This window comes from Saccostrea cucullata, unplaced genomic scaffold (assembly GCF_032062105.1).
Source record: "Saccostrea cucullata isolate Sc308-1 unplaced genomic scaffold, CSIRO_AGI_Scuc_v1 ctg11139, whole genome shotgun sequence".
NCBI classification, from domain to species: domain Eukaryota; kingdom Metazoa; phylum Mollusca; class Bivalvia; order Ostreida; family Ostreidae; genus Saccostrea; species Saccostrea cuccullata.
The window spans coordinates 1-17,386 of NW_026922899.1; the positions used below are offsets into that span (position 1 = coordinate 1).

Consider the following 17,386-nt stretch of genomic DNA (forward strand, 5'->3'; position numbering starts at 1 on the left):
TGTAGTAGTTGAACCGGTGGTTTTTACTGTTGTGGTAGATGACGCTGCAGCACTGGTAGAATCCTCTGTAGAAATCTCTGTGGTTTTAACTGTATTTGCTAAATCTTCCGTTGAAGGAAGATTTGATGTAGTTGAAACAGTGGTTCTTACTGTTGTGGTAGATGACGCTGCAGCACTGGAAGAATCCTCTGTAAAAATCTCTGTGGTTTTAACTGTAATTGCTAAATCTTCCGTTGAAGGAAAATTTGATGTAGTTGAACCAGTGGTGGTGGCTTCTGAGGTTGATGAGGTTTCAGCTGTTATCCACCTCGCAGTACCCTGTAATGTACTTGTAAAAGTTCCTTCAGTTGAACTACTTTTTGTGCTTTTAGTATCGGTTGGTAAAATCGTTGTTTCCTCCACAATAGAAGTAGTAACTGAGTCAACAGTGCTGTCTGTACTTACTAGAACTGTTGTAGAGTCAAATGTAGAGCTAGTCATTATCAAATTGCAAGAGAAATTGCCAAAATCACCCCATGATGTGTTTCTGCAGGTGATTTCATTGCTTCTTCCCTCTATTTCATAACCGGGAAAGCAGGAAAATGTAGCGATGGACCCTTCTATCGTGCTTGAAGCATTCCAAACTCCTCCCTCTACGCTTGGTAAATCATCACAATTCTTTACTGAAAGGGAGAGAAAGAAAAAAAATATTATACTTTATTTGTATTCGCATTACTTATGTAGAGTATAAGCGAAAACAGTATTATAATAGTATATTTGTATTGGCATTAGTTATCTAGAATTTTCATTGCAATAATTTTGATCTTGTTTTATTTTTTTTAAAGAGAAACACAAAATATAACAATCATTTTAAACAATGTAAAATTAATGTATTTACTTACCATTTTGATTCATTTGTTAAAAATATTATTTAAGATCACATCTAATATATTTACTTTGGTATGAAGCTCCTACAGAAGTATTAAAAATCATTGTGAACTGTTGGGTTTCGGCAGCCAGTTCAGCCGATCCAGTCATGGCATAATCGAATATGCATTCTTCATCCTCTCCACAAAGCTCCTCAACTTCCGGGGGGAGATTTGTTGGTGTTACAAACGTGGGACGGAAGGATAACTTTTGATAGTCACTGTAGGACTTTCCCGGTTCGTAAGTGAACAGTGAATCATTTTCTAGTATTCTCCCTTCAATTATATATTTTATTACTTTTAAATTAAATTAAATAAAAGAGAGACAGAGAGAGACTTAATTCATAATAGATTGTAAAAATATTACATAATATTCCAAAATCATCGTAGATCTTTTCTGCTGTGGAGTTTGGCTGTAAAATCTCCCCAGTTGGAGATTTTAAATCGTTGTTTGGATCTTCATCAAAATTTCCAAGTATTCCCTGTATGTTTCCTGTAAGCAAGAAAAGTTATTTGGTTAGTCACTTTATTCACAGACATCGTTTCGTATCATTTGCGAAGGTGAGACAGAAAAATAGACCAAAATTAAGTTATTGACTGATTACTCTTCCCCACCCACCTAAATACTCCAACGGAAATATACTAACCGGCAAGTGAAGTATTTCCAACAACTGGAAGGACATTGAGCACATTGGAACTCGCTACAGCTTTGAATGCGATACCCATTGTGGTAAAAGATACAATTAACTCCTTTTTGGTCAGGTTCGAGTTTGTCGAATTTGTTTCAAGCGTCATAACAGTCACACCTTAAAAAGTAACAATGTTAAAGTTGTACCTGGTAAGTATAATTGAAAAATTAAGAAAAAGAATTGGAGTTTCAGGACAAAGTTTTAAATAATTTTATTGTAACCTTGAAATTGATGGGCATTTGACTCGTCAAAGTCAATAACATCTCCATTGACTAAAACGTCTACAATTCTAATCGAGTTGAGGCGGACTTCTACGACGACAGAATTATTCGAGTCTTGTGAAACAAAGGAAGTGCATATACTTGCATCAACCAAATCTCCTGTGTGAACAAAGAGTATTAAAGAAAATATAGTCCAATATGTTGTTGACCAGCATGAACGTACGGAATATTTTTGTGCTTACATATATTCATAACTTACCATTTTCTTTTCGAAATTGCTCAAATCGTATCTGGCTTTGAAATCTCTCGTCTAAGGTTTTCATAAAGACAAATTCTCCCACACCATTAAATGTATATTGAAAGCCATCCAGAGTTGTGATATGAGGATCTCCATTGGTCCGAGCTGCAAATATTTATACAAAAACATTATGATTAGAGGAGATTGATTGATTGTATATCGTTTAACGTCCCTCTCTAATTTTTCACTCATATGGAAATGCCACCACTTGCCGTTGGAAAGCTGCAAATTTTGTCCTATACTCGTCACTTAGGTCCATTGAGCAGGAGGGGATCTTTTTTTGTCCCAGCACCTACTGCGACACGGGATCTCGGTTTATACGGTCTCATCCGAAGGACCTTTCTCCACGTTCCACGGTGGAACCGGCGACGTAAGGATCAACTCCTTCGCGACTCTAGAGCGGACGCTCTAACCAATGTCCCACGCAGGCGACATGATTAGAGGAGAGGAACATTGAAAATTGATCTACAGCTCAACTTAGTTAAATGTATGTGGATTGTTTAAACACGGGACGTCAGGAATTTCAGCAGTGGGATGAAAAAATTTAACAAATGCTATCTTTATAGACATTTTTATTTAAATGATGAATTACCTGGTCTCGGTGGGATATAGTTCTTGCACGAACTGAACTTTCTGTGTTTGAAGTAACTAGGACATAAATTTGAAACAATGGAGGATCCACTTCCTATAACTTGGTAGACATTTTGAGAATATCGACAACAGTGAAGAAATGGTAGAACGTCAAAATAGAAGTTTGTGATGTACGGCTGCACTCTATATCCACCAAGATAATGATATCTTTGAATGCTTCCTCCCTCCTTTACTCTAGAATCGATTAGATTATTTGCATTGTCGTAGCAGCACATATTATCGACTCCTTGTGGCCTATTTTGATGAACAATGAGGAATTTATATGTGTGTTTTTAATGATTATTTTTTGTGTTTCTGAAAAATATAAAACATTTGTTTAGACGATTATTAACTTTTCTTACCCTAAGTTAACTAAACGAATACAATGGGTAGCGTCTCTTCTGTGCAGGCAATTACCAGTACGGGAATGCGGTGATGTACGACTGAACATGTTGCAATCTGGATCGGGTTGAAATCTGACTATGTCCAGTAGAGCTTGGTCAAGAGTACAGGGACATGGCTGAACATCAATATTCGACAGTTGGGGTTGTTGTGTTTCACTTTTCAGCCAATCGTGACAGAAGCTGTATGCTTGATCCGGTGGAAGGGCCACGGGAAATATGTCAGACCAGATTCCTCTATCGGCCCTATACATAAATTGTAATCACTGGCAGTTGTCCTTACAATTCTTATAATTTATCTTTTTTATTTCTTTATTAAAATAATTATTTTTTTTTTAATTTATGGAATTTGTGTTTGTTTGCATTGAATCCAACACCATTTTAATATCATTGGATTCAATTATCTCTGTCTCTCTTCAAATATTTCTACAAAGCTTCAAATCAGTTTTACTCATCTTAAAATTAATACTTATATTAAAATGAATTGAAGATAAGTTCAATTCAATTAATATATGCATAGATTATATATATATATATATATATATATATATATATATATATATATATATATATATATATATATATATATATATATATATATATCTATATATATTAGTGTTGGCAACGAGTACCCGGTTAACCGGTTAACCGTCGATCGAAGCGAGTATCGGTTAGTAAAATTGCTATTCGGTTACTCGGATAAAATGCATCTTATATGGTAAATAACTAAAAGATAAAATGTTAATTTGTTTATATGCGTACAAATAAACATTTCTCTAATTTTCTTTACCGCTAGACTTAATGATTTATTGTTTCACTAATACAATTGATTGGTTTTCACACTTGATTGATAGCTTTGATTGTCATCAGGTTATACAAGATTTGAAGACCCGTGTTATAATATTAACCTCATTAAATAATTTAACAAGATGCCGCCAAAGACGTGTACATGTATAGCTTGGAAGTATTTTAAAAGAACAGTTGATTTCATACCTGTAAAATGTAATTAATGTGAATTGGAGTTATCATGACTTCAAATTTCTAAATTATTATTATCCTTGCGCGTGACATATATCAGGGGTTGAAAAGTAAAACTGATGAACATTGTAAAATAGCGTGAAACATTGAATATTTATTTTTCTTCTATTTACGAGGGTTGTTCAATAAATAATGTCCTGAACTGTATGACATACAATACAGATATCATATGACATTAAACTTGACTTTCTCTCATTATTGAATCTTTACTGAATTTATAACAGTTAATGTGACCACTTTTCATCACATAGTTTTATCGTGAGAAGCTGGGAAACAAGGGCTGTTCGAGACACTGCATTATAAATGAATGGTAAACAATCAATAAACTAGAGTGAAAATAAAGGCTACATTAAAGCTGCTGTAAAAATCCCAAAGAAATATTCACTGAAATATGTGTCATTTACAGCAACCAATGCCTGATTTATAGACAAATGAGCAGGTGGATTTCAATGATAAAAAAAAATATATAATGGGCATCAAAAATGGTACCCTCCTTGCAAACAAAAATTATAACAACTTATGTAATGTTTGCCAAATTTCAACAAATAATATTTGATGATGTATGAATGACTTTATGACACATAGCAAATTTGATAGACATCATATCGGGAGTAATTTACACTGTTTTTAAGAAACGTTTGACTGTAAAAAAAAAAGCTTGGTACTCAAAGGTCACTCTATATTTTGAAAAATTAGTGAAAACGACAGCGTGTACGAAAGTCTTAACAATTATTTTAAAATATCAGTAATTGTAGTTATCCACGTTTGTTTTATATTCAAACAGATATTGGAACATAGATCTATTGCTTAAGATCATCAAAACAAAATTTACCATAAGATGTACTTCATAAAAACGGCAAAGGTCTGACAAAAGCAAAGGTATGCAAGAGCACAAAGACAGATATCTATGCAATTTTCGTAAATGATAGTGGTATTGTTGTTCAAATTCGTATTCGGGGAGACAGTGTAATATCTGGAGGAATCTAGAAAGCAATTTATTTGCAAAAAAATCGAAAGGTTTATTAGAGGAATGACCCAGAATCAGGAATCCACTACATTGAATTTCTTCATGACAGCGTCCAAACCCGCATGCCCTGAAGAGTAAAGGGGTTTTCGGGATAAACAGAAAGTTAATGTTTTTTCACAATATTTTTAGATCTTTGACCTTCTGACTTGTTTCTATTTCCTAACTTGAAAAAAACACCTTTCAGAAGGAAAAAACAAGTCCAAGATATCATTGGATCTGCCATTTTCTAGTATACTAAGGGTCATGCCCAAAAACGAGTTCTAAAAACAATTAGAAGTTGGATAAAAAATGTTACGGACATGTGTTTGAATTAAAAGAGATTAATAAGTAAAATCATGAAGACTAAATCATTGAAAAGCGTTGTTTGCTTCTTTCTGAGCACCGAGGACATTATTTATTGAACAGCCCTCGTAATTAATTTTTTGATTATAATTATATTTAAAATTCAAGATATTTCGTGCGTGTTCTTTTTAAGTTTATAAATAAAGTTAATTCACAATACCTTTGTGTTTTATGGGAACCGATAAGTAAAAGATGAGATAAATGATACATTTGAATAAATCATCCGAGTAACCGGGTACTCGATCGGAAGATTGAGCGAGTAACCGGTTACAAAAAGTCGTCCGATTTGCCAACACTAATATATATATATATATATATATATAGATAAATCCAAGAAAAATCACAGTGGTCGGTGATAAATATGAAAATTATTTTAAATAAATAAAAACACAGAGAACGAGTAAAACATAAGCGCTTTCATTTCTTCTTCATGATGTTTTACAATACTCATGGTAACGTCTATTATGACGTCATAATAACGTAACGTTATCAAGTCTTTGATTGACGTCATATTTTCCCGTACTTTCACAGAACAATGCATTAACAAAGCATACAATAACAAAGCAATAAATGTGACTCAGTAACACAATTTACATGTAAAGAAACAATTTTTTTACATTAAACTATTTAATTTAGGTTTGAAAGTCCTTATAAAATGTCTTTCTTTATCGCGTCTTTCGACTGTGTTAGAGTTGTGCAACTTATAAAATGGAAAAACAGTAAAAGTTCTATTTCCGCACACGTCTAAGTGTTCACTAACTTTGAGTTTGCGATATTGCGGTACGTTTATTTGTTGTTTGTGTACTCTGATCCTTTCCCGTAAGGTACTTCCCGTCTCGCCGATATATAGTTCCCCGCAACCGGAACACGTAATAACGTATATAACATTTCTAGTTTGACATGACATGTTATTATTAACGGTAAACTGTTTCCCGTTAAAGTTGAAACTTTGTCCTTGTCGTATGTATGGGCAGGTACCACAACGCGGATCCTGGCACTTGGTCACATGAAATTCTGTCGTTTCTTTAAAAGAGGACTTTGTGAGAATTCGTCTGAGGTTCTTCGGCTGCCTCCTACTGTTTATGAATTTCCGATTTTTAAATATTTCAGACACAGTTTTGTCGGTTTTCAAAACGTCGTTGAGTTGGTAAACAATCGGTGCAACGTTTGTATTCTGGGGATTATGGGTCGTTACTAAAGGCAAGATCCTGGAATCCGTCTTGTTTTGTTGCACAGGGTTGAGGAGGTCCTCTCTGTTTAAATCCATGGCTTTTTTAATAGCATTATCAATAATTTTTTCGGGATAACTTTGTTTCCGTAGATACTCTCTCAGTTCTTGTAGTCTTTGTATTTTGGTTGTTTCCTTATTTACGATGGTGCATATTCTCCTTGCTAAATTATTGTGTGCGGAAATGGAACTTTTACTGTTTTTCCATTTTATAAGTTGCACAACTCTAACACAGTCGAAAGACGCGATAAAGAAAGACATTTTATAAGGACTTTCAAACCTAAATTAAATAGTTTAATGTAAAAAAATTGTTTCTTTACATGTAAATTGTGTTACTGAGTCACATTTATTGCTTTGTTATTGTATGCTTTGTTAATGCATTGTTCTGTGAAAGTACGGGAAAATATGACGTCAATCAAAGACTTGATAACGTTACGTTATTATGACGTCATAATAGACGTTACCATGAGTATTGTAAAACATCATGAAGAAGAAATGAAAGCGCTTATGTTTTACTCGTTCTCTGTGTTTTTATTTATTTAAAATAATTTTCATATATATATATATATATATATATATATATATATATATATATATATATATATATATATATATATATATATATATATATATATATAAAATCTTTTAATTCATTAACAGATAGTAATAATCAATTGAAAGCTAGGTACAAATGTTAAAAATTAATTCTAAGTTTGGTGCAAGTGAATTGAATCTGGGTATAATTAATTTATACATATCTTCAAATCCTTTTTGAAAGATATGAATTGTTTCTATCTTCAAATCAATTGTATCTAGATTAAATCAATTATAAAATTCTCTGGCAAAAAATTATAATTTAACTAAGCCTATCTGTAATGAATGTATCAGTCTTGGAATTGTTTGTTTGGTTGACATCCCTCCTACATTTTTGTCATTAATATTGATACATCACCACTTTCCGGTAAAGGGCTGCTTTAGATTTGCCCTCGGAACTAAGGGTCAAAGAGTAATGAGGAACCTTTTTTGTGACAAAAATGTCGAGTTTTTTTACGATCTTATCCAAAAGACCGAAACCAAGTCCCGCAATGGGATTTGTGATGTAAATCAAGACTCTTTATTTACAACGTAGATTCAATTTTTAAAGATACGTGTTTCCTGGTACTAATACCTATTTACACCTATCTTTCATTCTACTAGACCTATCTGTAATTCACTTGGATCTTTCCTCAATTCATTTGAATGGATTTAGGTGGTACTTAGTATTTAAAAAAAAGTTCATTTTTTTACAGATGGGATAAGATATTTGAATACATGTATATGTTATTAATTCGACATTCCATTTACTTACTGTTCAGGTCTTTTGGTAGCAGATGTTACCCTAATAGTCAAAGCAAAACCACTGTTTGGCACAGAAATAACTGCTGATCCTGAGGTTCGCTGTACACCTCGAAGGACAACCTGACTCTTCCATGACAACTGACGATCGCTTTCCTCCTAACAATTATTTTACGACACTTACATGTATGAATATTAGATTTACATAAGTTCATGAAATGTATTTATTATTTGTCAAACGATAAAAATTTAATTTTAAGATTCCCCGTACTTTTAAAGAGAAAAGATGTATATCGACAGTTTCATTATCCTGAAGTTCTGAAGCATCTGGCTCCCATGATATTGATTTCTGTCCAGCAAACCATTCATCAGAGTTATGCCTATACACTCGATGCTTGCTATCCGCAGGGTTTACTAAAAGTTCAGTTTTGTTTCATTATTTTAAAATATATAATTCATTTTTAGGGAATAAAGAATACGCCTGAAAACAGGTTGGTTTTGTTTGTTTTGTTCATCAACTTTTAAACATAATATATTAAAAAGATAATTTAATTTTTCTAAGAATTGTAGTCCATACACAATACACATAAAATGATTGCGTATTCAATGTTTGTGGTGCTTAAATCAACTCTTAATTGCACTGTACACTGCTGTATAAGAACAAAAAAGAAGACCAGCAAGAGAAATGAAAACATGAAGAAATAACCTCATGCATCCTACTTACAGATTGTATAGAGACCTCGAAATGTTTTCCTCACGCCGTTGCTCTCTATTCCTATCAGTATAATTGCATCCCCGGTGTGTCGGAATATTGGAGTTATGCATACTATGCTAAATTCTGATTTTCGATCACAGATGTACGTTTCTGGTGACCCAAGATATGTAGCTGTTATGGTTGCAGTTGGCTCAATGCATGGGCCACTGAGAACAAGATACTGCCCTCCTAAAAGTGGACCGTATCGAGGGGTTATAGTCAGGTCACCTACAATATCAAAACGTTGTAAAAATTTAAAAGTATAATGCTGAATATCCAAAATTCGTAATCAAACTATTCGAAATTCTCATTTGATTTTTTGCAATACTTACTATTATGACGCGCGTCTCAAGGTGTTTAGACACGTTTGATTGACACATCCCTACACTTTTGTAAATTTTAATTTTATCGTTATTACTTAAGAAAAGTAGCAATTTTGATGCATATTAATGAAAATATAAAAAGATTAAAAACTATAAGCCAGAAAATTCAAAGTAGAAATGCGCCTGCTCCGTTATCGGGAGGTCGTGAGTTCGTATCTCGGCCGCGACTGACGTAGTCGATAAAATGGGTATCAATTGTTCCTTCGCCATGCGCTCGGCACTTTGAAGTGAAAGTTGCGGGTCCTTCGGATGATACCTTAAAAACCGAGACCCCGTGTCAGCGGCAGGCGTTGGCACGATAAAGATCCCTCACTGCTCAATAGCACTGAGTGCCGAGTAAAGGTCAAAATTTGAAGCCCTTCACCGTCTCCATATGAGTGAAAAATTCTCGAGAGGGACGTTAAACAATATACAATCAATCAATCAATCCATCAAAGTAGAAATGAAAGAAAACAAACCAAATCCCTAGTATTGTCAGCCTGTGGTCAATGTTGTGTACAGATTTAAGTAACGGAGAAATTCCAAAAACTGTCCATTCTGTGAGAGAAAGAAATGTTCGAGGCCCGAAGGGCCGAAAATAGTTTTTTCTGTCACAGAATGTACAGTTTGAGGACTTTATTCTTCTTAAAACATAATTTCTATTGTTAACTTTATAAACTGTCCCAGGTGATGGTTAAGTATTTGCTATAACTAAATTACACACTTGATTGTTCAGAGAGTGAAGGATGAAAATAATTATTGTTTAACTTAATGGACAGTGCCAGATAATTTTAGATTTAAATGAAAGCTCACTGGATTTCTGACTACTAGCACTTCTCATGTAAAGCTTTATGAGTGAAGAAGTCCACATCTGACGAAGAAACACATTTCTTCAAAATATAGACCACAGGTGGAAAATATTCTACAGAAGGCTGGCACAAGCAGAAGCTTGTAGGTATGCAGATGATTCTGAAATTAGTGTTCGGGTTTTGACAAGAAAATATCGCAAATCTTTGTGAACAATCAGTATTTAAGGGATAATATACGAAACATTCTTTGAGAACAACAGCGGTGACCCGCTTGTATGAAGCTGATATGGAAGACCAGCTAACAACAGAAAAAACGGGCCACAAATCTATTACAGTTTGATCCTACAATTGAACAAACAATCAAATGAATAACAACAGAAAGTAAATGGAAAATTCATGGAAATATGGGGGATTCAGTTGGTGGCAAGTTTATGAAAAAGGTGAAAATGCGTGATCCCTGTCCCAAAAATGATTCCGCCGGCCTGTAGTGCATCTAGTGAAATTATCATTTCATCAGGAAATATGCCTTTCTCTTTTAAAATTGCTGTTGGATATACCGTACAAGTAGAATTTTAGCGAGTATTTAATATTGGCATTATTAGTGAAGGTTCCGACATCGCTAAAATTGAATATCGGTAAAAAAAAAATTGCGTATCATTTGTAATAGCTTCTTTAGTTAGCACTTTTAAAAAATCGCCAAAATAATAAAATACCAGATTTAAGATAGAAATCGCCAAATTTGCTTCTCGCTAAAATTTCCGCTTACACAGTTCTTCAAACATTCATGGAATGGATCTACCTTGTCCAGCATTCATTTACAAATGTTGTGAAGAAGATGAGAAGTTTTTTTTTAAAATTATTAATATGCATCAGGATATAACATTATATAAATATTGCATGTAGTTGAGTGTAACATTGAAGAAAACCATTGTCAACCGAGGCGCAGCCGAGGTTGACAAGGGTTTTCGAGGGGTGAAAATTTTCAATGTTACACTCAACTACATGCAATATTTATTATATTATACTGAATGTTTTATACAAATACATATTACAGCGAACCGTGCGCGCATAAATTCCGCGCAGTCGCTATTTTTTGGAATACCACCCGTCGTCAAGCAATGTTGACTGTTGCTACGCAGGGGGGCGTGGCTTCATTATTCAGCGGGTAGTAGTGTTTTTATCAAATGTTTCTCGACGAATCAGATTCAAGAAATTTACATGAAAGTATAATATATGTCTTTTTTGCATTAGATTTGTCGTTTCTAAAGATGATATACTGTTGAACTTTTCATACAAATGTTTGATATTTGCAAATGCATAATTGTGTATTAAATAAAAAAATTATTTGCCTGTTTTCTTTACTAATGAAGTTCAGAAAATATTATGCATTTTATGTATTGTTTTTGACGTTTAAAACCTGTACATTAAGTTACCTGTAACTGCACATTAAGTTGACAAAAAGCTGTAGATTAAGTTAAGAATTGAGAGTTTTGTCAACTTAATCTACGGTTGCAGGTGACAATGTACGGGTTTTAAATATCCAAATCTATTATGGTATAAATAATGAACTAAAACACAAAGGATTACATAGCAAAAATGTTTTAACAATTGAAAGGACCCCTGAAACAATTTTTGTAAACAGGGCACGAGCTCTGTTGTTGTTATTGCTTAGGTTTCACTGGATGTGTTCATTTGTTAAACTCTGCATAAACCATGCACTGTGTACGGACTGACAAACTGATATGTTGGTTTTGTTTTCGCACATTCTCTACTCTGAATTTTCGGGATTGTAGTTTCAATATTTTTCATTGATGCACAATAAAATTTGCTACTTGTTTTAAGTATGAAGGATAAAGATACAATAAAGCGCATTGATGTGGTAAAATTTTCTGTTTTAGATGAAACGTTCTGAGTCATGTTTTGAACGCCAATAATAACAAAATGACACGCCCATTTCTTCAGAAACAAAAAGAAATATTTGTCGTTATGTTGAAGGACCCCACACTCTTCGTGACACGCAACACGAGTTACACTGAAATGGAGTTTTTTTTTATAGTTATAAGAGAGAGGGTTAGAGAGTTCCCGCTTCTGTAAAACACGTATTGAAACTAATTTGTACATAATTATGAATTTATCATGTATATTGGAGTTACCATAACACATGTATTGGTCGAACACGTGCTTACTCGGTGTTTATGTAGACCGTCAATTTGATTGGCTATTATATTTATGGAATACCTGTTTTCAGGTATTGCAATGAACCATTTGTCCGATTTTTTTTCTTTCTAAAGAAATGGGTATGTCATCATATGAAAATAAACTTCTAAAGATAGCACAAAACGTTCCATCCAAACAGAAAATTTTACCACTTCAATGCGCTTCATTGTAAAAATTGTGAGGGTGTAGGATATGTCAATCAAACGCGTCTAGAAATTCGAAGTTTCAATAACTTTCAGAAAAATAAGATTTTTATTATATTTTCGTATGAAATGCCATAGCAACATAAAAGCTATGAAATAATACCGAAAATTTGAGAAAATACTAACATCAAATTTGTGTCTAAGCACCTTTAAATGGTAAAATTTCCGCTTGAGTGGAACGTTTTGTGCTATCTTTAGAAGTTGATTGTCATATAATTATACTGACATACTCATTTCTTTAGAAAGAAAAAAAATGGACAAATGGTTCACTCGAAAACAAACCTGTTAAACAGGTATTCCATAAATAATTTAAATATGATACTATAGCCAACCAAATTGACGGTCTACATAAACACTGAGTAAGCAGGTGTTCGTGACGGTAGGTTCAAAAGAAATGGTCCCTATTCATTAACTTACCTCTTGTATTACACCCCCCGTCTGTTATATCACTTGCATCTATTCTGAAGGCAAATTTTCCTGGTATGTCAACATTGGACATTTCGTCAACATTAATAATGTCCGAAGTACGCGATGCATTCACTGTGAAAAACACAATACCATCTCCCGCATTAAACCCAACCTTTGAAGAAAAGAAATGCTTTCAAGTATCCCAAAATCATTCTATTTAATGTGCAGAGAAATTTAATTGTCACCTGTAGAGTTTATTTCTTAAGCAGTTTCGATACGCAAAAAAAACTTTATATATAGACAATTTCTGAAACGAGGCAAGCTGCTGACAAATAAGTTGAAGAAACAAGGACTTCAACAGTTTACAGTCAACGCACACAATCTATTGTCAATATTATGATTAAGTCAGGAAATGCAATCTTTCATGCACATCTTTTGGTTTTTTTTATCATATAAAGTTTAAAAATTTTGCCAAAAAATATATATCCATTAACATATAATAACTGGATATTCCATATATATTTGGAGTTTTTATATGAAATGTCTAAACAACTAAGAAACTGATTACATAATTGCGTATAGAGCATTGAATCAGTATTAATAATAATGACAAACCTGTGCAGGAGTTCCTCCCAGCCCAATAGCATTGCCACCACTTGCTGTACCCGTCGTCCATACAATTTGCTCGTAGTTGTATAAAGTAAATGAATGCTGTCCATTGGTTATCAAAACTGCTTGAAATGTATTCTTCTGAAATGTTTTAACTCTAAGATTTGTGGATAATTTGTTAATATATAGATATCTATGTAGAGAGTGAGGAATTTAATAGATTTTATGTCATTTCTTTTTATAGGACGATAAGTTGCATTTAACAAAATCTTATTCTAATTTGTATGCACTGTCACATGAAAACTTCATTTTAGGTCAAAAATATTTCAATGCAATCATTGTATTTTGCTTCAATACAAGAGACTTTGTAGCGATTGAATAAGTTTTATCATTTTTTTCTGTTTCCATCCGTTCAAACGATAATACGTGCCTGAAACGAGATAAAAAGTGTATTCGAAAAAATCAATGCATATGAACCTTTGAACAAGGACTGCTACAGCCGTAGTATGCGACTTGATCCCAAGTGGCAATAAATATCCACGAAGCCCTGAATCTGAAGAATCTGGGGAAATAAGTTCGCACCTCTTCGCTGGCTCTGTCCATTAGGGCAGAATTTACAGTCTCCCTGTACCAAACTGTTCCCCCATTTCTCGTGTCCACATCCGCCCAGAATGGTGCTATCATCCTCGCGTCATTAGGTATTGGGAAGGGGTCAGGTGTGAATGTGCTGACAGTTTGGAGAAATGAAACTACTCCGTTTGTGTTAACCTGCATATTATATGCATATATAATTTATTATATTTAATAAATATTATTTTGTTCCCCAAACGAAGTTGGGGAACATATTGTTTTTACTCTGTTTCTTCTTCTTCTTCTTATTATTATTATTATTTTTCTTCTCGGGAAAATTTTGTCCGCGAATGATCTTGTAAAGTACACATCCGATTAAGGGGAAACCTTTTTAGGGTAAGTAGGCATGTTATGTAGATTTGCGGAATCAAGGTCATTTTGCGCGCACGTGCAAAACTTGAAATGACCAATATATAATGGATATAACCGTAACTTTTCTATTTTTAGACGAAATGTTTTGAAACTCATAATGTAAGGATATGTGAGTAGTATGCACAAGATGACATGGTCAAAATAGCAAGATCGCACGTGCAAGCACGTGCGCTTCGCTCTGATTGGCTGAAACTAAAGTCTCAATATCTTTCTTGTTTTTTGATAAAATCATTTGAAATTTTGAACATAGTCATACATTATGGAGATCTACAGCCCGTAATAAAAGAAATATCATGAAAGCATGTGCATGCACGTGTGCTTGCAAGAGCTCGCACGTGCAACACGAGAAATGTCCAATATAATTGATACAGACGTAACTATTTAAATTATTGATGATATGCTTTAAAACTCATATTAGAAGTATATATTAGAAGCATAGACAAGATGACATGGTCAAAAAAGCAAGATCTCACGTGCATGCACGTGCGCTTTGCTCTGATTGGCTGAAACTAAAATCTCAATATCTTTCTCGTTTTTTGACGAAATCCTTTGAAATTTTAAATATAGGCATGCATTAGGATATCCTACAATAAGATGTAAAGCAATTATTTTGAAAACGCGTGCATGCACGTGCGCTGCAATCTGATTGGTTTATGCTTTAAGTAGCTATAACTCCCTTGATTTTCAACCAAACAGGATGGGATTTGGAACATGGATAGATATAATGGACTTCTACAAGAAGACATGGTCACCATGCACATGCATACACGTGCATGTACGTGCGCTGCAATCTGATTGGCTGAAATTTTGAACAGCTATAACTCCCTTGGTTTTCAACCAAACGGGGTGGGATTTAGAACATAGATAGATGTAATGGACTTCTACAAGAAAGTATGGTCGCCATGCTCATGTGAGCACGTGCGTGCACGTGAAATGAGTAAAATAAAAAATACACTTGAATTAGCGTATTTTTTAATACGTTTGGATTAAATACTTTGATATTTAGTATATTAAAATCTATAGATTGTAAAGACAAGATTGTATGGTCATTACGCACATGCATTCACATGCGCACGCGTGCAATGCTAAAATTTGAATGAAATTGGTACACTTCTGGGTAAACGTTGTTAAAGTCTCAAATGTGTAGAGTTTGTCTTATTTAATGAAGCTTATAGGGAATATGGCACCAAAAGGGAGTTGGGGAGCGTTTGGGGAACATCTGTAACGGTCCCCGTTACAATTAGCACTAGTTTATTTATTTTGTTTTGTTTTTGGTTGTTCTTTTTAGTTTAATTATCTTATACATCAATAAGTTGCTTCTCTGTTTAAAAAAAACTTAGGGGCAAAGTAGTGAAGACAGAATTGATGAAACTTAACACGATACGCCTAGAAACTAAAAAGTTGCATCAAATTTACCCTCATTTAGGAAGTTAAGATTTTTATTATATGTTAAATGATACATTTATTTACAGTAACCTGTGTGTGAAACTGATAACAGACATTGGAGATGATAGTTTACCTAGAAGTTTTAAATTAAATTACCAGAGCCATACTCTAAATCTAAAAGGTCATATTTACAATTTAGAATAACATTTTATATACATGTTTGTATTCTATTTGCATTTTTCTTTTACTTTATTTTTGAATTTATTGTTGTTGAACTTTTTTTTTTGCTTGTATTTAAATAATTTTTAATACAAAAACCTTTTTAGCATTAAAAATTGAGGAAGTCACTAGAGAGGGTCTCGAAGGAATTAATTTAACAAAACAGCAGCCATTTTCAATCGATTAGTTTTGTCAATTCTCCAGAACTATTGGTAGATAAAAATATTTGCATTGCAACGAAATTCATTCAATGGAAATTACCTAATAGTTTCTAAATGCATATTTTTAACTCTGAGTCATGTACAATTTGTTAATAGTAATTGTTTTTTTAAACTGTGTGCGGTATAAATAACATTACATACGTTAGGCTTATATCAAGTTTGAAATAGTTATTGATTTTGCGTAATGGTGTATTTGATAACTTTTATCAAGAATATGATCTTGTGAAAGAATATGATTTATCATTAAGTCAAATGCTGATTTACACACTGAATTGTCCGTTATTTCTCGATTACGACAAGGAGCAAACGGCGGATGTGACTGGTCTGCAGGGGATGCTTATCTAATATCCAAGCTCCGATGTTTTTGGGGTCCGTGTTTGCTCTGCTTCAATTTTGTATTGTTTAGAGTACTTTTGAGCTTGAATACTCTTCGTTATCTCCATATATTGCATTTATAGTCCGATACTAATTTTTAAGAATATTTTTAATTAAACAATGTAAACGGATACGAGAAACAATACATGTTTTATTTTGGCTTAATTTATTTCATTAAAATGAAAAATTATCTATATTTCCATTTCATAAAATTAAACGTATACTTATTATTTTTAAAAATGTACTTACAATGAGTTTTGGGTGCTGGTGATTAAAGAATGGGAAAAGTGTTGATATAGTTATATCACCAGTACTTCCATCATCATTTTTGTCCATGGCTGTGTCCCCATGTTGGTTTCCAAATGGGAAAAAGTCATGTAAGGTTAAAGAAAATGTCTGATGAATAACAAAAACAAAATACGTAATTAAAAAATCCGTCTGCATAGTTTTAAGAGACTTCAATCCAAGACAAATAGGGCGAAAAGCGATATGCGATGCGTTTTAATACCTTAAATTGAGTAATTTAAACGTTTGAAACACCCATGAATGTATAGTTGCATAACATATATATAGTCCATAGTTACTTCCTGGTACACGACGCCCGTTAGAATTCCTCGCCCCTTTTATTCTTTTGTTTATTCTTAGCATACAGGGCATAAAATTTGTAAGAATGTTCTACAGTGTCCACAGAAAAAATGCATAATAGA

The 17,386-nt window shown here is 33.4% G+C and overlaps 1 protein-coding gene across 1 annotated transcript; it reads right to left on the reverse strand.

Annotated features, from left to right (window-relative positions):
• Positions 1-12: 12 nt before the first annotated feature.
• On the reverse strand, positions 13-17,177 carry LOC134262726 (protein mesh-like; the record flags this gene model as incomplete). The annotated part of the gene is made up of 15 exons (XM_062745089.1): positions 16,929-17,177; positions 13,954-14,244; positions 13,483-13,617; positions 12,877-13,039; positions 8,839-9,096; positions 8,386-8,528; positions 8,128-8,273; positions 3,106-3,390; positions 2,706-2,998; positions 2,075-2,218; positions 1,816-1,974; positions 1,553-1,711; positions 1,273-1,398; positions 936-1,181; positions 13-662 (listed from the first exon to the last, which is right to left on the reverse strand). Coding segments are annotated over exons 1-15 (3,393 nt in total), but the record flags the coding sequence as incomplete, so codon positions are not given.
• Positions 17,178-17,386: the final 209 nt, after the last annotated feature.